This window comes from Homarus americanus, unplaced genomic scaffold (genome assembly GCF_018991925.1).
Source record: "Homarus americanus isolate GMGI-L3 unplaced genomic scaffold, GMGI_Hamer_2.0 scaffold25827, whole genome shotgun sequence".
NCBI classification, from domain to species: Eukaryota; Metazoa; Arthropoda; class Malacostraca; order Decapoda; family Nephropidae; genus Homarus; species Homarus americanus.
The window spans coordinates 7,971,623-7,996,534 of NW_024738300.1; the positions used below are offsets into that span (position 1 = coordinate 7,971,623).

Below are 24,912 nucleotides of genomic sequence, written 5' to 3' on the forward strand. Positions count from 1 at the left end.
TATAGGAACACCGCTGATGACGTTGTTAAGGGGGGAGGCGGAGTCGGTTATATCTCAACAACAACAACAACGTGAAATACACAATCATAACACATTAAAATTATGAAAGAATATAATTGGTCTTGCGACAGTGTGTGTGTGTGTGTGTGGTTCCGCGGTGGTGGACAGGTGGGAGCCGAGATACCGAAAGTGGGTAACATTAGAGAGGGCAGTACCGTTAAGCTGGATGGATGCTGGAGGTGTGGCTGAACCAGGGGCAGGTTGAAAGAGAATCTAAGTCTTACGTACATTCACCTCAAGGCCGAAGTGTGCATACGCCTCTGCATATGTGTTCAGGCTCTCCTGTAGGTCGTGTTCAGTGTGAGCAACAAGGGTGAGGTCGTCTGTATACTGAAGTTCAGTAATGGAAGCTGCCGACACCTTTGTTCCTGTCTGGAGTCGTCTTATGTTGAAAAGACCCTTCACCCGATACTCTATGTCCACCCCCACCGGCTAAATTGGCACTGACACGAGTAAGGAAGGCAGCCAAGAAAATGGAAAAGAGAGTTAGTGCCAGTACACATCCTTGTTTTACCCCCATTTGAATGGGGAAGAACTCAGACTGGGTGCCATTGTGCAGGACACTGCCGTTCATGCCATCGTGGAGTTGCCTCACAATGGCGATGAATTTTAGTGGGCAGCCAAAACGGCTGAGGGTCCACCAGAGGCCTTCCTTGTTGACGGAGTCGAAGGCCTTGGTTAGGTCGATGAAAGCCATGTACAGGTCACGACATTGTTCTCTGCACTTTTCCTGCATCTGGCAGGCAGCAAAGATCATGCCAGTGGTGCCACGTGAAGGTCTAAAGCCACATTAAGATTCTGGGAGGAAGTTTTCTGCCTCAGGAAGAAGTCTGTTTAGGAGGACTCGGGGGATAATCTTGCCAGCTACGGACAGCAGCGAGATTCAGCGGTAGTTTCCACAGTCTGACTGGTCTCCCTTGTTCTTATAAATATTGATGATGGTGATGAAGAGATTCAGCATCGGATCAGATGTGCATCTCAAGCCTTTGGCAGACTCCAAAACCGTGTCTTCAGCTGTGGGGAGCTGAAATTATCTACAAAGTTACATGTATATCGAGCAGTGGTCCTCCCCACCCTGCTATATGGCAGCGAGACATTGGTCACATATAGGAGGCACCTCAAGGCACTTGAAAACTTTCACCAACATAGTCTATGTTCCATCCTCCGAGTTCGCTGGAAAGACAAGAGAACAAATGCCAGTATTCTTGCTGACACCAACTGTAGAAGCATCGAGGCTAAAATTATCCATGAACAACTACGCTGGACTGGCCATGTTACCCGCATGGACGACAGTAGACTGCCAAAGCAGCTACTTTACAGTTACCTAACGAATAGAAAACGTAACGCTGGCGGGCAACTGTAAAGGTATAAGGATAGTCTTAAGACAAACCTGAAAAAGTGCCAAATCGACCCCCTCACCTGGGAGATGATTACTCCACATCGTAACGCTTGGAGGATCACCACACAAGAAGGTGTCAATGCTTTTGAGTTAACCCGATTGCATAACGAGGCAGACAAGCGCCAACGCCGGAAAGACGCTGCCACCGCCCCTCCCGCACTAGATGTAGACCCCCACATGCCCAACATCTGTGATCGACTCTGCCGGTCCCGTTTCAGCCTCTATAGTCACCTCAGAACTCTCCAACCTAGGTGACATCCTTAATAACTCATATCATTGTATCATAGCTGGATGATTGAGTGGAGTCAAGCATCGTTGGAACTACCTGATGCGTACTATCCCTGATATCGGACCCCTCCTCCACCCTCTGGAAGAAGTTATCAGTGACATTTTCATTCCTAAATTAGTGAAACACCCTGACTTAACCCCAGCAGAAAGAGCACTTCTTGCACTTCCATCAAGACTGGGAGGGATGGGACTAAGAAATCCAGAGGAGATTGCTGCCACTGAACATCAAAATTCACTTAAGCTCACGGCAGCCCTCACGGACCACATAATAGCCCAGAATGCAACAAAGGAAGTGGATACCAGTGAAGTAAATAAGATTCGTAGGTCCATTACGACAGATCGACAGCACTGCCAAAATGATAAGTTGCAGCAACTGTTGCTGCAGGTACCAGAAAATTTGAAAAAAAAGTAGCGATAGCGCAGGAGGTGGGCGCCTCGAACTGGTTAACTACGTTACCGGTAAGGGCAAATGGTTTCAGTCTTAATAAACAAGAATTTACAGATGCCTTTGCTCTAAGGTACGGTCGGCCAGTAGAAGGTTTGCCCTCCCAATGCATGTGTGGCTCTTCCTATGATGGCGATCACGCCATGGTGTGCAAGAAGGGGGGCTTCATATGCATGAGGCATGACGAGGTAAGGGACCTCACAGTAAATATGTTGAAGGAAATCTGCCGGGATGTTATGGTAGAACCAACCCTCCTTCCATTGGATGGTGAGATCTTCCAACACAGGACTTCAAACACATCTAACGAAGCCCGTGTGGATGTCAGTGCTCGAGGATTCTGGACGCGGGGACAGCGAGCTTTCTTCGACATCAGGATTTTTGATCCCATGGCCGCATGTCACCGTAACCTAGCTCTTGATGCTGCACATAGGAGGAACGAGAACGACAAGAGAAGGGTATATGGAGAGAGAATTCAAAACGTTGATCAGGGCAGCTTCACTCCTCTAGTGTTCATAACCTCTGGTGGGATGGGACCAAGTGCAAGATGTTTCTACGCCAGACTCGCGGAGGTGATCTCCGAACAGAAGCAGCAGCCCAGAAGTTATGTTACAGCCTGGATGAGATGTCGACTGTCTTTCTCTCTCCTTCGGTCGGCTTTGCTCTGCCTCAGGGGAACGAGAGCTTCTGCCCCAACTCCGACAACTGCTGCAGATATTGACTATGAGGCTACTGTCACTGAATGCCGCTTAGATCTGCAGCTCAACTAATTTAACACAGATAGGATAGCTACTTATGTATTAGGATATTTAATATTAAGGTAATTAAATGGTGGCGAAGGTGTGGCTATTGGGGGAGGCTGGAGGCCACGTTACAAAAAAAAAAGAAAAAAAAAGGTAGTAGTAGTAGTAGTAGTAGTAGTAGTAGTAGTAGTAGTAGTAGTGTGTGTGTGTGTGTGTGTGTGTGTGTGAGTTATGACAATATCTAAGAAAATACTCATTAAAAGAACAAAAGCCGTATGTACTGTATCTCACTCAAGTTATCCAAAAATATCTCCTTAATTACACCCACCAAGAGCCATTTTAATTCTTCTACCTAGCTCTGTTTACTTTCTTATCATCTTAATTCTTTTCAGTGTTCTTGATAGATAAAATAAAGGCGGAGAGGAGCTATAATGAAACGGTAAGGAGGGAAGTGTTTTTATTTATGTTTTTGTACTGATTTTGAGGTATCCAATGGAGACTGCCTTTGGGGTGCCGTCCGTCAGAGCCAGCCAGCCAGCTATCAACAAGCCGTTTCGTCTCTCGGTACAGAAATCCTCTTTTGGTGCTGCGTTTGGGATTGTGAGGGGAGTACGTGTGTCAGAGTCCGTGTCCACAGCTGGCCCGCGGCGGGTCAACAGTGGCCGCCTGATCATCTGGGGGGGATCATGCCTACCACAAGCAGATTACGTCCACGTTCCCCTTGATGGTCCTCTACCCCACCTCATCCCACCCTGCCCCGCCCCACCTCACCCTGTCCCGCCCCACCTCACCTTACCGCGTCTCTCCCCTCCACAGGCAAAATATCCTACACGTTGCTACCTAGTCATTAGAACATTGTTGATATTGATATTCTAATTAGCACTGGGTGACAGAGGGTGTGTTAGGAGGTCGGTGGTGAAGGGGGTGAGGATTAGGGGGAAGGAGGTGAAGAAGGACGACTCTAGTGGTAACACATGAGGAGAGAGTGGTGGTGGTGGTGGTATCTGGGGGGAGGGGGTCATCCTGCATCCCCTGGCTGCGTCTCCTGCGGCTCACCGTGCTGTGGGAGGGAGGGAAGGGAGGTCCTGGCGGGAATATAATGGGAGGTGAGGGTCAGTCAGCATGCCACAACTCAATCGCTCCTCGCCCCAAACTCGTCCCCACATCAGGAGAAACCGCCATGAACCTCGTGAGTTATTATTGTTATTATTTTTACTATGACGTACATGACTTTAGTTCTCTTTATCTCCCTTTCTGTGTGTTTTATATCCTTCTCTGTCTCTCTTATCTTCCTCTCGACGTCTCTTCTCTTTTTTTTTGTCTTTCCTATCTCTCTTCTATGTGTCCTATCTCCTGTGTGTGCCTCCAAAATAATGTCATAAAAACTAATAGTGTTTATTACGATCATTGTAAGACACACACACACACACACACACACACACACACACACACACACACACACACACACACACACACACACCAGTCAACACCTGTTTCAGTGCTTCAATAATGTTTGTGGTTCTTGGTTCGTTTACCTGTTGCATTTTAACTAATGTACTGTACCTGAGACTCGGTAAAAAGTTCCTTTATTACAACCCCCAAACAATAACAAGCAACCTGCTATATTTAGTAAATTTCACAACATATTGTCAAAACTGCACGAAAAATCCAATATAGCTACAGAAGAAATTGTATCAGTAAATATGTTAGGCATAAAGCATTACAGTACATCATACCAGATAAGATATAAACAGAATTTTAGGTGGATTAAACATTCGAATTAACTGCGGGTATAGTTGTCAACAGCTGTACAGGTGCTATTCTGTTGGTGGATATTAATCGAAGTGATCCATAGAGCCTACACGTGCATTAAGGCATTAAGCATCACTTCTCATGTTTGTGTGTATGTACAGGTTAGCATGCTCGTGCTGGTGATGGCTGCCCTGCTGGCCCCGGTGAGCAGCCTGCCTGAACCTGACGTGCTTCTGGACAGGGCGACGGACCTACAGGACCAAGGGTGGGTGCAGCCACCACGCTTCCACTACCGCGGCTTCCAACGACCAAACCCCAGAACCAACTGGCTGTAAGACCCAACCCCACAACCAACTGGCTGTAAGACCCAACCCCAGAACCAACTGGCTGTAAGACCCAACCCCAGAACCAACTGGCTGTAAGACCCAACCCCACAACCAACTGGCTGTAAGACCCAACCCCACAACCAACTGGCTGTAAGACCCAACCCCACAACCAACTGGCTGTAAGACGCTGCTCCAGACTCCATATCCTCCACCCTAGCTGGCCCTCTGTGTCTCACTCTAAATTTATTTTTCCCCTAACTAAGAATAAGACAACTCATAACTCATCTGGTGAAATATAAATTCCCGTTTGGCCACCTCCTTTTAGTTGTTTCTTAAGTCAGCCACTTAGATGGTTCTCATAAACTCAGTTAAGGGGAAAATTATGAGATGAATATACTGTATAAGCACCAGAGGCCAAGACTGTACTTGTATTCTACAGTATTGAAAACGTACACATTAAACCACAGAGAGATTGTTAACAAAAGGCACAAAGTAGATATGAAGATTTATAAGTTTATAACCATACCAAGATAATAATTATAGTGTGTGGAAGGACATACAACACTAGGATGTTGATGGCGAGACAACTACCACACAGTTCACTCGTCAACACAATGCAGCCTTGTTGACGCTGACTTGTTCTAATCTCACATCTTCCTCGGTAATCTCACTCTCTTACATTTTGTAAAGTGTGGGACAATAAAGAAAAATAAACATAATTTCTATGTTTGCATTTTTCCTACTAGAACTTTATATATCAGTGTTTAGGGTTTACCAAACGTTTTAAGTTTATATATAATGCCCACCCCACAAGGGGTCACAGCTCAAGGTTGAAGAAGCCACAAGTCCAGAAAACTGTGAGAGCAAAATTTTTCGGAATGAGAGTTGTGAATTCTTGGAACAACCTGCCAGAAAGTGTTGTGACGGCACCAAGTGTGAGTTCTTTCAAGACCAGACTTGACCAACACTGGAGCAGGTTCAGGTACATTCAGGAGCTGGTGCATGCCCAGTAATTGCCAACAGTACGTAACAGAGATGTGACCGACCGCCCAAGCGGCTCGATCAGTGGCGAAGAGGATAAAAAGAAAAAAAAATCTATATCGGGAAAAGTACCTTACAATACCATTAGTTAGTATTTCAATGTACTTATAATAATGGGGCTTCTAGGCTCTTGGCACACATACAAATATTCAGCTGGTGGGAATCTTGACATGAATGATTAAAGAGTTACATGAAGAGTTAAGAAGTATTCCTTGTGTCATGTTAAACGTCTCCATCATTATGCTCACATGTTCTCTGGCTCACCATTGTCGGCAGCTTCACCTTTTCCGCATTGTCTACATAATTATCTCCAAATCTACAGCCCGGGTCCCAGCTTGGCTATCGTCTCCCAACACTTTCTGCTGCGTCAACCCTTTCACCCTGTAGGGATGTCATACTACACTAGCCAAATGTAAATGTGGACCAACTCTACAGGGTCTTGTACAGCCATCTCAAATTTTGCTTTTCGTATTAATTGTATAAATGCAAGATGAGGCTGTCATTGGGTTCGTCTTAATGACTTGGCCGCTTAAGTCATCGCCAAACACTAGTTAACCTTAAGTAACACTATTTTTTTTCTTGTGTCCTTTTAACTGTCGTAATGATGGAGATATTTAAGATGATAAAACGAAAACACTATAAAGTTTGTCAAGTATTAAGAACACAGCGGTAATATCGATGGACGTATACTGTACTACCATTTTGGACAGTGAAAGATGGTGGGCAGGTCCTAGTAGGGAGTACTTAAAACAGGGAGGTACATATACACACACCCTTTGTTTCATCATGATCCACCGCTATGGGGAAGCTGCGAGCACCAACTCCCCAGCCTAACCCCAACCCCCTACCCTGTGAAAACTGTATTCCCCGGATCCCGATTATGGTAAGTCGTGTTTACTGACAGTTTGTCAATCAAAACGCCACCAGTGTATCACATAATAGTGTCCACAATTATTTGATTTATCCACCCATACTTTACTGCCATACACCTTGGCTATAAGGTCCCTAAACACGCAACGTCAATAATGACTCAACAAGCATGTATTAAGTACGAAGATCGCATCTGATAATACACTTGCATCAAGTGTTATACTAAAGCAAAACAAATACACTGTGACAATATGATAGAAAGGGATTCATAAGGAAAAACACGCAATGCTTTATGCGTTAGTAAAGGTTATGTTAATACAAGTGTGGTTAATCTTAATGTGGTATAAACTGGGAGATAACCTTCAGGTAATCCAAATAAATAAGGTAAGTAAGGAACTGAGACGCTACTCATGTTCCCACACAACAGACCTTTCGTTACATGAAACTATCTTAAAATATATACAGTACTGTATATTGAATGAAAGACGGCAGACTGAAAATAATATTATTGATAATTATTGTAACTATTGTGCAGATACTGATTACATCCTCTGATTTTGTTTTCACTTTACTTACAAAGTTAACTTCCTTCCACCACTTTTAAATTCGATTATTATTTATTGGGAAAAAATATCAACTATCAGTATTCTTATATATGTGTGCATCTAGTGTTTACTTATCCAACACACACACACACACACACACACACATAAGGATAATTAACGGGTATGGATATGTAAGCACTAGATGCACACATACAGTAGTGTTGATAATGCTGATGCAGCTCTACAGTCCACCTGAGTGAGCGTTTCCGAACACATGTGCGAGCTTTGTGTATATACAGTAAATTAAAGCGTTTCTCATCTGCACAGACTGCCCACCTCACTGCTACACGTCCTCTACAGTATGTCGTTGAAAGCGCGGGCAACTGTTTGATGAGTGTACAAATATAAGCGGTGTTGCGAACAATTTTGAAAATAAAAACGATAAAAAGTCTCACATGTTAATAATGACACGACCATTTAAAAGATAGCGTCAGTGGGAGGAGTCCGCCCATTAATACTGGTACTTCAGTTCAGATCAAAATGCTCTTCATTAAATACAGGTAAGTGTGGTCATGAATGAGGGTAACATAGAGACAGATGTAGTATAATTAGTAATATCAACGTAATATCTAAGTTAATATGTATATTACTTTTACAAATTACTTTTAGTAGAGCGGATAATGGAAAAATCGTGCAAATGGTGATACAAGCATGAAATTTGTCATGATCAAACCCTAGGGACTACTTGTCAAATCTGCCTGATTGGCCATTTGGAAATCCAAGATGGCGGCCATTTTTCAAGATGGCTGCCAAATTGACCTTCGAAAGAAGATTTTTTTTTATAGAAATTGATGTACTGTAGTTGGTCAATGCAAATGATCTTATAGTCGATATGCATGTTTTCAAGCATGCTCAGATGATTTTTTCTATTTCTGATACTCTCAGATACATATTTGTCTTATTTATGACTGGTTTTATAAAAATGGATTTATGTTTTTCAACTAGGTGAGGGGTAGCATGCAGAGGCCCTGCGTGTGAGGAGTGATTGTCACACTACCAGGGCACACTCGGAGACATCACCAGCAACCCAGCATGGGGTTCAGTGTCATTAAGAAAAAGCATGTCATACTGCAACAGCTTAGTGTCTCAAATGCTGCTTTAACCAACCCAAATCCTCAGTTTAGCAGCCGCACCTGAATCTCTTGACATGATGTGTCAGCGGAGAGCCGAGCCATGATGCTAACGGTTTTTAGTTATCTGGATGGTGTACAGATCGCACGGACTAATGACACTGGATGAACGATCGGGACCAGGTGAAAAGGTATGAATCCTATTATATCCATATATGCTACAAGAAAGTGTTCATCAGGTGGTAAAAGGATAAACCTCGGCCCTGAAGATCAAAAAATAGTTATGGACAAAATCTACCAACAAATCATTCTCACTGACTGGGCAAAGTGTTGTCTTTTGTCAACAGGATAAGAAGGAAGATCTAAGTCTCCACATGTAAATCTCACAAAAAAGGAGATATTTGTCACGGCTTGTCATGAATATTCTTTATTTCTCTATTCAATCAATGTGACTGCCAAGTCAAGCTTGACTCCTGCAAGACTTGTTGAAGATGATGGGATAGAGGAGACCTTGAGGAGAAACAAGGCACAGTATCATAAGAGTTACAGACTTCAAGGTTCAACAACACAAAGTTAAATAGAGCTCAGAAAAGGCGAACCCCAAGAAGCAAGCAGAGGAGAACAGCAGTAGCAAGATACCACGAATGGTCAGAGACCCCAAAGCAACAGAATGCTTTCTATGTGAGGAAGAAGCTTCGGAGATGACATAAGACATGCAATGACAATGAAACTTAATAAAAGATTGAATGGATTGTGTGAAGACATTCTTATGATGGAAACTCTTGCCAAATCCAAGTGCAGGAGATGTTGTGGGCACACTGATGTATCACCCGCTGCCTGGCAGAACTGTACAACCGGAGAAAGCAACACACCGTAATGTTCTTATGAGCGAGAAGAAGCACAGGAGCTTATCCGAACAACGCCATACCCACTGCTTTCTGAACTGGTCACGCATCACTCAGATGAAAGCTTCTAGTGATGGTACTGAACCACCCATTTTCAGATTCTGCTGACCTTGGTCACACTCTACAGACAGAGACTTGAGCAGCTGGGTGTTGGATCGCCCGGATGTTCATGCTACTCGACTGAAGGACTAGCGTTTTTCACATCCCCCAGCTGCAAGCTCATCACCAAGGAAGAGATCCCACTGAAGCCTTTGAGAAGGATGTTGGCTCACGTAACAGACGACATGCACGGTAAGGTGGATGGAAGGGAGAGAAGATGACATTACAAACACAGAGAAGTTCCTAGAAGCTGTGGCTCCATGCTGTCATGAGGAAGCAGACACACCAATATTTGTGTACTGCCATCACTACACTACACTACACTACAGGAACTTGGTCTTGATAACATGTGGATTGCCTTTGGCCAAGGAGCCAGTCATTGATGGATTCCAGTTCATGATGTAGTTTCTAAGGATAGGGCCTAAGAAAGCTGTGATCCTGCCATGCTTTCACTGACTGTGATGTTGGGGCCTGGCTCTGTAGAAAGGAAAGAATCTGCATGGCAGACATGGAATGTCTGTGATGAAGTTTCAGAACATTCACCAAACTCAGCCAAAGTCCAACAACAGTTGCTGACGTTGACCTGCAGACGCTGGAAAGATTTGTTGTTCTCATGTACGACAGATCTAGTGCAGCCACTGGTGTGTAGATGAGGCAAGCATTTCAAATCTTTCCGCAGAGACCATATGACCCCATCTCCACCAACCCAGGCAGCCCTCATGAACATGCAAAAGTATGCCTACCAGGTTGGTATCATCTGGGGCCAGGCAACAATCTCCAATCCAGAAACCAGCAGTCCTGTCAACTGGGGATGGACGCAGAAGGAGAGGCATGGCAGATACGTTGGACGACTTTTCCCCGATTATGAAGATGCTGTCAGGAGCTGACCAAATGTTCCTGTAAGAAAGACTGCAACAGAGATGCAAATGCTTGCTCTGGACTTTCCCGCAGTATAGCACTTGCAGCTGCATATGTGAACAGCAGTAAATGCACAAAGATGTACTGTCAGGAGTAGTCACAGGAACCAGTGCTAATAGTGAGTACTTTTTTTTTTAGTAAGTTCTTTTTGTTATATATTTTTACTAAAAGTTATTTTATGATAAAATGTTACAATGGACTTAAACTATAAAAAATCATCTGAGCATGCTTTTGAAAACATATATAATGACACCAAGATCACTCAGATGACCAACTACATAAATTCTCTATAAGAAAAATCAACTTGAGAATAGTATGACGGCTATCTTGAAAATGCCAATTTGATTTTCAAATGGCCAATCAGGCTGACTTGATTTCGTAATCATTAAATAATTACCATGCCAAATTTGGTGCTTGTATCACCATTTGAATGATTCTTCGAAAGTTTGCATTTAGCTGCCCCAATATTTTATCCTCTTCGCCACTGATCGGCTCGCTAGCCGCTTGGGCTGTCGGTTACGTCTTTGTTATGCACTGTTGGCAAGTACTGGGCATGCACCGGCTCCTGAATGCATCTGAACCTACTCCGGTGTTGGTCAAGTCTTGTATTGAATGAGCTCACACTCGGTGCCGTCACCACACTCTGGCAGGTTGTTCCAAGAGCTCACAATTTTCATTCCAAAAAAGTTTGCCCTCTTAGTTTTCTGGACTTGTGGTTTCTTCAACCTTGAGCTGTGACCCCTTGTGGGTGGGGGGCGTTTGCCAGCTCTAGGTAGGCACACCCGACTCAGTAGCGCCCTCTGAGATGTTTATATACTTCAATTAGGACTCCTCTTGCCAGTCTGTAATATAAGCTAGGCAGTTGCAGGTGTTCTAATCTCTCAAGTAGCTGAGGTGCTGTAAAGCAGGAACCAGTCCGGTGGCCCTCCTTTGGACATTTTCAATCAGCTGACAGTCCCTAGTATATCTCGGTGACCAGACAGGGTGACTGCACTCCAGACTAGGAAGCACCGCACTCTTGAAGATCGTTACAAGGGGCAGACCGTCTAGATATCTGAACGACCTTCTTATAAGATCTACTAGTTTAATTGGTTGATTGACCGTCTCACAATGGCCCGAGAACTTCAGTTCATAGTCAACATACACTTAATCCCCCACAAGTGGTCACAAATCAAGGATGAACAAGCCACAAGTCCAGAAAACTGTGAGGGCAAACTTTTTTTGGAGTGAGAGTTGTGAACTCTTGGAACAACCTGTCAGGAAGTGTTGGCACCGAGTGTGAGCTCATTCAAGACCAGACTTGACCAACACTGGAGCAGGTACAGTTACATTCTGGAGCCAGTACATGCCCAGTACCTGCCAACAGTGTGTAACAGTGACCGACCGCCTAAGCGGCTAATGAGCCGATCGGTGGCGAAGAGGATAAAAGTAAAAGATTACAAATACAGGGTTGTGGAATGGGGTGTAATTTAAACATTGCATCGCTCAAATTTGAGGCCTGGGTATGGCCCTTATATGGGCTAAAGATGTTTGGTTATAATAGGCAAGGCTTACAGATTTAGACCTTTATAACAGCTCCAGCGCCTTGTGGATAATAGAGGGGGGAGGGGGGAGTTGCATAAATCACAATAATCTCAGACAGTGGTGACTGCCGACAGACGTGTATGGTGGAGGGTGAAGACGGTGTTGGTGATCCTCCTGACAGTGGTAATCGTTAGTCTCACATTCGTCAGCCTGGCTTCTATCATCAGCCACCACTACTGGGTAAGTTGTACTTCCGTACTGTTTATCACTTGATGTCGTTTGACGTGTATGAGCCATTATCATTTGTGTTACAGTCTTCCAGTGGGACCAGATGACTGAAGTACTGTGGTTGTGGTTTGTAGCATTAATACTAAGTAGTGGTCGTGTTTGTAGTGTCTGTGGTGGTAATAATAGTAATAGTTACAAAGCATGTCCTGGTACAGTTATAGAATTAAAATTAGCAGTGAGACTAAGAGCACATAAGTAGTAAATTGATAGTATTACGATAGTAATATTAATATTGTAATTACTATATTAGTAGCAGTAGCTGCTATAAAATAGTAGTAGTACAAGTATTAGCACAGTACTATTAAAATACTCTTAATAATAATAATAATAATAATAATAACGCTAAAAATGGTACAGTGCGTTATAGTAGCAGCAGCAACAGCAGCAGTAGAAGTACTGTACTGTACTGTACTGTACTGTACTATATACTGTACTGTACTGTACTGTACTGTATTGGCCCGGTGTTACAGACCAGTAGCTCACAATATAAACTTCATTAGGTGAGTAGAAGAAGAAAATCATTAAATACATTACAGATTATAAAGTACATCAATATTCTCTTTAAGATGAGTATAACTGAGGGTTCTCCTGAAGTAGTAAATGAATGACGCGGATTAAAGTGAGACAAAAGGCATCAGTCACCATCAATATCCGTGTTGTGAGGACGAGATAAATTGATTACTTGTGTATGAAACATTGGGAATTATTTTAAAGATTTACTAAATCAGTGTTCTAATGAAAAGAACCAATATTGAGGCCCCCAGACCTTGACAGATGGACTCCATTGATGAGTGGCATTGATGGATGGACTCGATTGATGAGTGGCCCTGGGCCTTGATGGATGGCCTCCATTGATGAGTGGCCCCGCATCTTGGTGGATGGCCTCCATTGATGAGTGGCCCCAGACCTTGACGGATGGCCTCCATTGATGAGTGGCCCCAGACCTTGACGGATGGACTCCATAGATGAGTGGCCCTGGGCCTTGACGGATGGCCTCCAATGATGAGTGGCCCCAGACCTTGACAGATGGCCTACATTGATGAGTGGCCCTGGGCCTTGATGGATGGCCTCCATTGATGAGTGGCCCCGAATTTGACGGATGGCCTCCATTGATGAGTGGCCCCAGACCTTGACGGATGGCCTCCATTGATGAGTGGCCCCAGACCTTGACGGATGGACTCCATAGATGAGTGGCCCTGGGCCTTGACGGATGGCCTCCAATGATAAGTGGCCCCAGACCTTGACAGATGGCCTCCATTGATGAGTGGCCCCAGTCCTGACGGATGGCCTCCATTGATGAGTGGGCCCTGACCTAGACGGACTGCCACCATTGATGAGTGGCCCCAGACCTGACGGATGGCCACCATTGATGAGTGGCCCGGACCTGACGGACTGCCACCATTGATGAGTGGCCCCAGACTTGACGGACTGCCACCATTGAGGGCGACCTGAGATGGCCTCCATTGATGAGGCCCCGGACCTTGACGGACTGCCACCATTGATGAGTGGCCCCAGACCTTGACGGACTGCCACCATTGATGAGTGGCCCCAGACCTTGACCGATGGCTCCATTGATGAGTGGCCCCAGACCTGACGATGGCCATGATGGCCAGGACCTGACGGACTGCCACCATTGATGAGTGGCCCCGACCTGACGGATTGCCACCATTGATGAGTGGCCCCGACCTGACCGATGGCCTCCATTGATGTGGCCCCAGACCCTGACGGATGGCCTCCATTGATGAGTGGCCCAGACCTTGATGGATGGCCTCCATTGATGAGTGGCCCCAGACCTTGACGGATGGACTCCATAGATGAGTGGCCCGGCCCTTGACGGATGGCCTCCATTGATGAGTGGCCCCGACCTGACGGATGGCCTCCATCCATTGATGAGTGGCCCCAGACCTGACGATGGCCTCCATTGATGAGTGGCCCAGACCCAGATGAGCCTCCATTGATGAGTGGCCCCAGACCTTGACGATGGACTCCCAGATGAGTGGCCCCAGACCTTGACGGATGGCCTATTGATGAGTGGCCCGACCGTGACGGATGCCTCCATTGATGAATGGCTCGACCTTGACGGATGGCCTATTGATGAGTGGGCCCAGACCTGACTGATGGCCTACGATGAGTGGCCCGGACCTTGACGGACTGCCACCATTGATGAGTGGGCCCGGACCGTGACGGATGGCTCCATTGATGAATGGCTCGATCTTGATGGATGGCCTCCATTGATGAGTGGCCCCAGACCTGACGGACTGCCACCGATGAGTGGCCCGGACTGACGGATGGCCTCCATTGATGAATGGCCCGCACTCTTGACGGATGGCCTCCATTGATGAGTGGCCCGACCTTGACGGATGGCTCCATTGATGAGTGGCCCGGACCGGACGGATGGCCTCCATTGATGAGTGGCCCCGACTTGACGGACTGCCACTATGATGAGTGGCCCCAGACCTTGACGGACTGCCACCATTGATGAGTGGCCCCAGACCTTGACGGATGGACTCCATAGATGAGTGGCCTCAGCCTTGACGGATGGCCTCCAATGATGAGTGGCCCCAGACCGTGGACGGATGGCCTCCATTGATGGATGGCCCCGGACCGTGACGATGGCTCCATTGATGAGTGGCCCGACTGACGGATTGCCACCATTGATGAGGCCCCAGACCTTGACGGATGGCTCTTGATGAGTGGCCCCAGACCTGGATGGACTCAGATGAGTGGGCCCGGACCGTGACGGATGGCCTCCCATTGATGAAATGGCTCCGGATCTTGATGGATGGCCTCCATTGATGAGTGGTCTTATTCTGACGGACTGCCACCATTGATGAGTGGCCCCGGACCGTGATGGATGGCCTCCATTGATGAATGGCTCCGCACCTTGACGGAGTGGCTCTCCATTGATGAGTGGCCCCGACTTTGACGGATGGCTCCATTGATGAGTGGCCCCGGACCGTGACGGATGGCCTCCATTGATGAGTGGGCTCCCCGGACTCCTTGACGGATCACGCCACTCATTGATGAGTGGCTCCCAGACCTTGACGATGGACTCCTTATAGATGAGTGGCCCTGGGCCTTTGACGGATATTCCAATGATGAGGGCTCCCAGACCGTGACGGATGGCCTCCATTGATGAATGGCCCCTCGACCTTGACGGACTCTGCCACTATTGATGAGGGTCTCCGACCTTGACGCACTGCCTCCATTGATGAGTGGCTCCGACCGCGGACGGATGGCCCCCATTGATGAGTGCCTGACCTGATTTGACTGCCACCATTGATGAGTGGCTCCAGACATTGACGGATGGCCTCCATTGATGAGTGGCTCCAGACCTGGACGGACTGCCACTGATGGAAAGGGCTCCCCAGACCTTGACGGACTGCTCCATTGATGAGTGGCCCCTGACCCAGGACGGATGGCCTCCATTGATGAATGGCTCCGGATTTGATGGATGGCCTCCATTGATGAGTGGCTCCAGACATTGACGGATGGCCTCCCATTGATGAGTGGCCCCGGACCTGACGGACTGCCACTCATTGATGAGTGGCCCCAGACCTTGACGGATCGCTACCATTGATGAATGGTCTTCGATCTTGATGGATGGCTCCATTGATGAGTGGGCCCCGACCTTTGACGGATGGCTTCATTGATGAATGGTCTGATCTTGATGGATGGTCAGCTGATGAGTGGCCCTCGACCTTGACGGACTGCCACCATTGATGAGTGGCCCCAGACCTTGCGACGGATTGCCCATTGGCCGAGTGGCCGACCGTGACGGATGGCCTCCATTGATGAATGGCTCGATCTGATGGATGGCTCTATTGATGAGTGGCTCCCCGGACCGTGACGGATGGCCTCCATTGATGAGTGGCCCCAGACCTTGACGGACTGCCACCATTGGTGAGGGCCCCGGACTCAGATTGATGGCTCTATTGATGAGTGGCCCCAGACTCCGACGGATCTGCCACCATTGATGAGTGGCCCCAGACCTTGACGGATGGCCTCCATTGATGAGTGGCCCGACCTTAATGGATGGGTCAACATGAGTGGCTGCGACCGCGGACGGATGGCCTCCTATTGATGAGTGGCTCCCTGACCTGGACGGATCAAGCCACTATTGATGAGTGGCCCCGACTGTGGACGGATGGCCTCCATTGATGAATGGCTCCGGACCCGACGATGGCTCCTCTATTGATGAGTGGCCTCGACCGTGACGGATGGCTCCATTGATGAATGGCCCCAGACCTTGACGGATGGCCTCCATTGATGAGTGGCCCTGACCTTGACGGAGGGCTCATTGATGAGTGTCCTGGACCAGCATTTGATGGCTCCATTGATGAGTGGCCGACCTTGACGGACTGCCACCATTGATGAGTGGCTCCCTGACAAAGATGATATTCCATTACGGACGGCTCCCAGACCTGGACGCTTGGATACCATTGATGAGTGGCCCTGACCTTGACGGATGGCCTCCATTGATGGAGGCCCCTGACCGTGACGGATGGCCTCCATTGATGAGTGGCTTCCGACCTTGAGTTTGATGGCCTCCATTGACGAATGGCTCCGGACCCTTGACGGATGGCTCCTCCATTGATGAGTGGCCCCGACCTTGACGGATGGCCTCCATTGATGAAAGTGTCCCTGACCGTGACGGATGGTCTTCCATTGATGAGTGGGTCTGGATCTTGACGGATGGGCTCCATTGATGAGTGCCTTATCTCGACGGATGGTCTTCCATTGATGAGTGGCCCCGACCGGCGGACGGATGGCCTCCATTGATGAATGGCTCGACCTTGATGGATGGCCTCCATTACAGGCCTGACCTTGATGGATGGCCCACTATGGGTGGCTCCTGGACAGCTGGCTCCGTTTAAGGGTTCTGACGGATATCCTACACTCATGAGTGGCTCCCTGCCGGATGTGTCCGACTATGAGTGGCTCCCTGACGGATGTCCTACACTCATGAGTGCTCCTTTGATGGATGGATCGTCAATATAGCGGCTCCTGCCGGATGTCCCACACTATGAGTGTCTCTGACAGATGGCTCACGAAAGTGGCCCCCCTGACGGATATCCACACTATGAGTGGCTCCTGACAGGAGGCCTCACCAAGTGGCCCCCTGACAGATGGGCTCTTACTGATGAGTGGCTCTTTGACGGATGGCCTTCTGAAGTAGGCTCTGACGGATGTCCTACACTATGAGTGGCTCCCTTTGATGGATGAATGTCACTATGAGTGGCTTCTGGACGGATGGCCTTGGTTCTTAATTTATTAAGCCCCACTCACGAAAAGTGGCCCTGACGGATGTCCTACACTATGCAGAGTGGCCTCTGACAGATGGGTCTCCACTACGAGGGCCCTCTGACAGATGGCTCCACTTCGATGAGTTAGGCCTTTGACGGATGGCCTTCTGAGTGGCCTCTGGATGGCTGTCCTACACTATGAGTGGCTCCCTTTGATGGATGAACGTCACTAAGAGTGGCCTCTTGAAGGATGTCCCCACCATGAGTGGCCCCTGGACAGATGGCTTCCACTGATGAGTGGCCCCGTGGACACATGGCCTCCACTACGAGTGGCCCCCACGTGGGTGGCCTCCACTATGAGTGGCCCCCTGGACAGATGGCTCCTCCACTAGAGTGGCCCCTGACGGATGGCTCCACTGATGAATGGCTCTGGACGGATGGCTTCAGACTGGCAAGCGTGGCTCCCCTGGATGGATGGCCTTCACTGAGGAGTGACTCCCCTGGACGGATGACCTCTACTGGTGAGTGGTTCCTCTGACGGATGGTATTTCCCTGAGAAGCTCCACTGATAGATGGCCTCCTCTGAGTAGCTCCACTGATAGATGGCTCCACTAAGGGAGTAGCTCCACTGATAGATGGCCTCCTCTGAGTAGCTCCACTGACAGATGGCCTCCCCACTATGAGTGGGTCCACTGATATATGGCCCACTATGAGTAGCTCCACTGATAGATGGCCTCCACTATGAGTAGCTCCACTGATAGATGTCACCATGAGTAGCTCCACTGATAGATGGCCTCCACTATGAGTAGCTCCACTGACAGATGGCCTCCACTATGAGTAGCTCCACTGATAGATGGCCCTCCACTATGAGTAGCTCCACTGATAGATGGCCTCCACCATGAGTAGCTCCACTGATAGATGGCCTCCACTATGAGTAGCTCCACTGATAGATGGCCTCCACCATGAGTAGCTCCACTGATAGATGGCCTCCACTATGAGTAGCTCCACTGATAGATGGCCTCCACTATGAGTAGCTCCACTGATAGATGGCCTCCACGAAGAAATAATGACTTTCACCAATCCTTTTGTCTTGATTTTGTTATTTCTATAATGACAATACAAATAATTATTATGAAACTTCAAGGTAGAATACATCCACAAGTAAACATTATATTGTATCCATAGAACACAAATATACATGTTTTATTGCTTTAGTTCTTTTCATTTATGTTTGTATTTTAGGAAGACATAATAGAGGTATATAAGATAACCAGTGGTGTTGCTGACAGGTCGTGGTGATGATGCAGCGTATGGCCGAGAGGACTAAGCTAGTGGACCACACCTGCCATAAGTATAGCAATTTCCTCCTTCAGCAGTATGCGTGAGTACCCACTGGTTTTTGCCTTCATCATCCACTGCTGCAGTCTGCTACCATGTTCAATTACCATTACCACCATCCACCACAAACACAATCTACTGCCATCATCATCATCATCATCCACCACTACTATCATCTACTACCATAATCATCATCATCATCCTCTGTAGCCTCAACCTATCAAACACCTAAGCAAGCATTTATCTTAATTCAGTGTATCATACAAAACACTTCAGTCCATACGATCACAGGGTCAGAGATAAGCTTAGTACAGTACTATACCATTTCAGAACTATACAAGGCATTCTTTCCTTTAATTTTTTGATATACTGTACGTACTGCTGACACTGATCATCAGTGGGTAAAATTAAACTCTGTCATGATGCTCTAAAAGAAAGTTGAATATTTTTCCATGCTTACATATTGCTGGGGATTGGCAGGGGAAGTTTGAATGCAGATCCTACACGATGGTCAACAGTGAACAAGACCCTCCTGGCCAACCCTGATGTTTTAGTCGACCGTCAACACCGTTTAGCCTGGTGTAAGGTCAGTAGCCTCCGTCCCTCTGTATCGTAACAGATTAATCCTCATACTAAACCATGACAGGTAGTGGCTTCTGGCATTTGATCTAAGGCAGTGTAGGACTCTTGCCTATTAGTAATGGATGGGCCACAGTCACTCGTTGATTGATTGATTTATGGAATTTAGGTTCAAAGACAAGCACTGGACACAATAGGCCATTCAACACTGTATGGCAATAAGTGGATATCCCTTATATAAAAAACAACCACATTCAATAAAAATAAAATGAAAACAGGTAATACTTTACCTCCTCCAACAAATGGAGAGGACGAATAGATCACAGCCACTCATGGGCAGCGCACCATGCACGAGGAAATTGACATCATTGTATTGTATTTGATTCTGGAAACAGGAAACTCCTTCCTATGCATAGTGACATTAATAAAAGTGAAGATGGCGACTTTCCTCAACATTTTACTAGTAAATCTTAGGGTAATTTGCGTGACAAGGATGAGGAATATGCTGGTGGAGGTGGAGTAGCTTCCACAAGCCGTGAGGCTCTCACATAGAATTGGAGTGATTCTTTGTTTGTTCCCAGACCTCTGATGGTGTAAATCAGAGGTCTATGGCAAGATTCAAACGCTTTTATGACTTGTTTCAATGTTTCCTCATCCAGCGAATAATGATCACACAGTCATCACCATTCTTATAAGATTAAATAATAAAACAGTGTGTACTGAAAAAAAAGAAACAATACAATTTTAATCGCAATTTGTTCCCTAATGTTATGTCAGCAATGGTTAAGCAAAACATTATAAAAACAGGGTTTACTGTACATACATTCACACTTGTATAATGGAGGGCAGTCACTCTGACTCAGTTTTAGTGATTTACATATTTTTTATAAAGTACTAGTTTTTCCCAGCTTGTACTTTTCCATAAGGTCCCAAAGGTGGCATCAACATCACTGGTGCATGGGCTTTTGCGGGTACTGGGCCAGGAGCATCTGATTAATGAAATACCCAGAGGGCAGTTACACACCCGTCTGCGACACCTAATGCCTCACCCAGCACTACAAGAGGATGTCTCCTTTTGTACCACCTTCATGGTTGTCAGACACCCCTTCCAAAGAATTCTTTCAGCCTACAGGTACAACTCCGAGGGAACTCTTTCAACTGCAGTTGATCAGTAAAATGCAGTAGTGTACTTATAATTTATATATGCTTTCTGTACTGTATTTTTTTATGATCTGGAGGTTGAGTTATAAAAGATCTCCAGGAATGGTGGCCAGTGGTATGGGCAAGACACTACACTAACAAAAACTTTAATTACATACTATTCAAGAATCTTTACACAATTTTTTTAAGCTAATAAATAAGCTGTTGCAGTTAATTAGTTGTATCAAATACAATAAAGTTGAGAAGCTAAAGATCAGTAATTCTTAGTTCATTCATCGTGATATAAATGTACAGATATGTAAACACAGTTGCTTGTTCTACCATAATTAGTAAAAAAGTCTTAATTATTAAAGACGTCTTGTATTACAGAGACAAGCTACAGAACAAGTGGGAATACCACCAATTCAAAAAGTTCAGGGACTTGTATGGGATGCCAATCATTCAACACTATCGCAACAAACCACAGCCGCCAGAGTACATAGACGTGCCCACTTTCTGGGAATTCGTAGAGTATCTGGTCTCTACCCCTGCATCGGATTACAATGAGCACTGGCGTCCTTATTACCTCGTCTGCACTCCCTGCCACCACCACTACTCTGTCATCCTTCACCTGGAGGCAATGGACGAGGAGACACAGTACCTTGTTCATATCACCAACCTTGAGGGCCTCAAACCTCTTTATGTCCACACAACCAACCTTAGTGGCCCCATTCCTCACTTCCACAAGGTGCCTGATAATCACAGAGCCAAAACCCATGACCATATTCACAGCAAGAAAGCCAGCAGTGGAAATCTTGACAGGATGACTCATTCTAAGAGAGACCAAGATCACAAGTCTGCCCAGAATATTGAAGCATTATTATTTTCCCAAATTGATAGAACACAACTGGTGAAGCTGTATGAGATATACAAGGTGGATTTTGAGATGTTTGGCTATGACCTCAGTCCCTATAACACTTATGTTAATGCTACCAGTAAATGAAGAAACCTCCCTGTACTCTTGACTTAATAAACAAGGAAGTAGTTGTTGATAAAAGTATTTGACGGAGTTGAGGTCGTACTTTACAGTACAGTATGCAAAAAATAAAAAGGTGAGGATACTGTATAGCAAATAATTTTATTCCAGCTGAAACTGAGTAAAATTAGACTAGGAATTAAAAGTAAAATGATGACCTGAATATACATTACAACAGGACATAACTGATCAGAACTAATATGATAACAATTTATGACAAATTCCATAAAAAAAATCAATAGCCTCTGATTAGAAAGTATAAAAGCATTACAAGGTACCAGAGAGGATTCTGGCAACCTTCATGTATCTATACTGTAAACTAAACTCCACACAGTATGATTCACTAACTCAACAAGTCTCTCACATACAGTACTACCTATTTCAAAAGGTTGCTCAGTCATCATTAATTATATCAGAACAAGTTTGTGTATGAGGCTTCTGTGACCTGAAGGCTTTTATATGAGTTATGGATGAGTTTAATAAGAAGCATTATTTATGTAATGTGGTGGTTTAGAGTTCATTTGTTTTTCATAATACTTGGACAGGGTACAGGTATTTTCATAAACAGCATCAGTAGCTGGTGGAGAAGTTTAACACCAAGCTTTTTGGAGTGATGTCAGCTTTCACGATAATTCCTATGCAGTACAGTATATTGATTATGATTAAAGTACTAAAGGGGAAAAATTATGTAGATGATTATTGAAATGACATACCAATACTGTACAGTACAGAGGATGTATCACAATGTCACGTCATAACATCAGGGACTAATTCCTGGGGTCATTACCAGTCAGAAATGTAATATGAACATTGGTTTGATTCCTAATGGTTATGGAACTATGGGGAGAACTAGTACAGTAATTACATGTGAGAGATGTGTGTCACATAGCATCAGGTGTATCTACCTCTCCTATTCTTTTGCAGTGCAGCCTGATTTGCCAGTACAGTACAGTACTATAAGCTATATGAAATCGATTCAAAAATTAAGATTGTCCTTATGAACCGTAAAGCATCATAATGAAAGCTAGAGTCTCAGTAGTGCTTACACTAGCAATGAGTGCAGTCAGTCAAGGTGTGCACATGAGTTGCCTAGAGATACGACACTCACGAATGAGGAACATGTACCGGCAGGTATGCACTTTGTGTATGGGTCATGTGATAGCAATGCTTGTTATTTGTCATATTGTTTTAATTCCCTTGATTATAGTACATACATCTCCCCATAGTATAGCTTTGTAACCATGGGAATTGGAGCAATGGTCATATTACATTTCTGTCTGATAATGACCCTAGGCCCTGAAGTGATAGCATGGGATTGTGATACACCTTGTATACTCAGACCTGAGTAGAACATGAATTTTAAATAAGTCATCCAGTTGTGAAAACTTGTGAAGGACGACATATAAACTGGACATTTCCTTCAGGTTCCTTCATTAAAAATCTACTGTACTATCCTGACAACTCTCCACAAGTATTTTACCTATATAATGCAGTATACAGACACTCCCTGGGTTACAGAACACTCAGTTTACAGAAATTTGAGGATACAGAATGGCTCCCATAAGTCCCATTATAAAATTTTTTGGGTTGCACAAGATTTTCTGTTATAACGGAAGGTAACTAGTACGGCGTAACAACACTAAAGTATTTGTGGAGGATTATGCGAAAGGCAGGTGAGCGCATCCCCTTGTGAGATGCCATCTGTGATTCAGTACAGGGTACAGTACATGTTTACCTTAATGAAAGGTCATTTTCGGTTTACAGAAAATTCGGCTTACAGATAAGGTCCAGGAACGGAACATTTCCGTAAACCGGGGAGTGTCTTGTACATGATACAGTATACAAATAATGCCATCTCCTGTAATTTTTAATTGTTGAAGGACTAATATAATTACAGTATTAATATTCTTACATGCTTAAAGACCTTAGTTGTTAAAACACAGTACAGTAGAACATCAATATAATGTGAGATACGGTCCAAGAGAGGTCGCTTTAAACCGAATTCACACTAAATCGAAGTGTTGTTTAAATGGAATAATTTAGTTTGGTACTTGAGAGAAACACAAAATACTGAAAAGACTGACAGTCTACCCAGATGCACCTCAGCCTATCTCCTAGAATAAACAAAACATTGCTTTTTGTAGTATTATGATAAAATAAACAAACATAAATCAACACAGCTAAAATTATGGGATGTGAAATGGTTTGTTTACTGGCTGGGAAGATGGGGGGGAGGGAGGGAGGTGAGGTGATATGTTTGACAGTTGATGACAAGGTCTAGTGCTTATTTAATTATCTATCCTTAGAGTGACTTTAAAGATTCCAGCAATACAAATTATATTCTCCTAACTTTAGTCTGTGACATTGCCGGATATGACTCATTTACGAACCTTTCTCAAGAAACTTGCAAGAAGAGTGTGGTTATCTATGCTAGGCAAGACCTTAGAGCCAGCCAGGCGAGGGTACAGGGAGAGGATGATTTTGAAGAGTCCAAGTGGTGTAAAATTAAATTAAAGGTAGGGGACTTATTAATCGTCGGGTGTATCTACAGATCCCCAAACTGTGGCCCACTAAATCAAAGGAACTTAAGAGCCTTAATAGACAATGCGGCGATGCTCAACCTTGGCCACCTCCTTATCATGGGGGACTTTAAATATGGTGACATCGACTGGAGAAACTAGTTCACCCCAAATGACTTGAATAACCCTGCTACTCTTTTTATGGAAACTCTGAGAGATAAATTTCTGTTCCAACATGATAGAGACCCGACATATTACAGGGGGGAGCAAACACCCAAGCCACTAGACCTCATCATAACAAACGAGGAGGGTATTGTGGCCAAACTGTAACACCTTGCCCCAGTTGGCACCAGTCACCATATAGTGTTGTCATTCAGATTTAACTGTCACCTAGTTCAGGATAAGGCCAGGCCAAGGTGCAAATATTACAAGGGAAATTACAACGGGATGAGGGAAGAGATGAGGGGTATCCACAGGCCTGACTCATTAAGGCACAAGAACTCAGACACTACGCTGAATATCATAACTAATAAAGTGACCCATTTGATCGATAAATACATACCCAAGACCAAACCCAGTGCCTCTAGGAGTATGAGGGGATCCCTACACATGAACCATGCGGCGGTCGACAAAGTTAAGAAGAAAATCCAGAAATTCAATATGTGGGTTGGGTCAAACGATGAGCAGGACAGGAGGATGTATGCAATAGCCAGACACCAAGCAA

General features: G+C 45.4%; 1 protein-coding gene and 1 long non-coding RNA gene across 2 annotated transcripts; both read left to right on the top strand.

Moving 5' to 3' along the window:
* Positions 1 to 4,039: 4,039 nt before the first annotated feature.
* LOC121873818 lies at positions 4,040 to 5,729 on the top strand. The gene is made up of 2 exons (XR_006090312.1): positions 4,040 to 4,121; positions 4,846 to 5,729. It is a non-coding gene; the product is annotated as an uncharacterized LOC121873818 (long non-coding RNA).
* A 2,079-nt stretch (positions 5,730 to 7,808) lies between these two features.
* On the top strand, positions 7,809 to 23,725 carry LOC121873817 (carbohydrate sulfotransferase 11-like). Its single transcript, XM_042377544.1, has 6 exons — positions 7,809 to 8,026; positions 12,177 to 12,282; positions 18,866 to 18,957; positions 19,395 to 19,500; positions 20,420 to 20,625; positions 21,024 to 23,725. The coding sequence occupies exons 1-6, from the start codon at positions 8,007 to 8,009 to the stop codon at positions 21,634 to 21,636; spliced, it is 1,143 nt and encodes a 380-aa protein (XP_042233478.1). The 5' UTR covers positions 7,809 to 8,006; the 3' UTR covers positions 21,637 to 23,725.
* Positions 23,726 to 24,912: the final 1,187 nt, after the last annotated feature.

What these genes read in the sequence shown, in the direction of transcription:
- LOC121873817 (XM_042377544.1), top strand. Translation starts at nt 8,007, where the DNA reads ATGCTCTTCATTAAATACAG. An exon ending in TTCCTCCTTCAGCAGTATGC is followed by an intron (nt 18,958 to 19,394) that starts GTGAGTACCCAC and finishes GGGGATTGGCAG; the next exon opens with GGGAAGTTTGAATGCAGATC. An exon ending in AGAATTCTTTCAGCCTACAG is followed by an intron (nt 20,626 to 21,023) that starts GTACAACTCCGA and finishes CTTGTATTACAG; the next exon opens with AGACAAGCTACAGAACAAGT.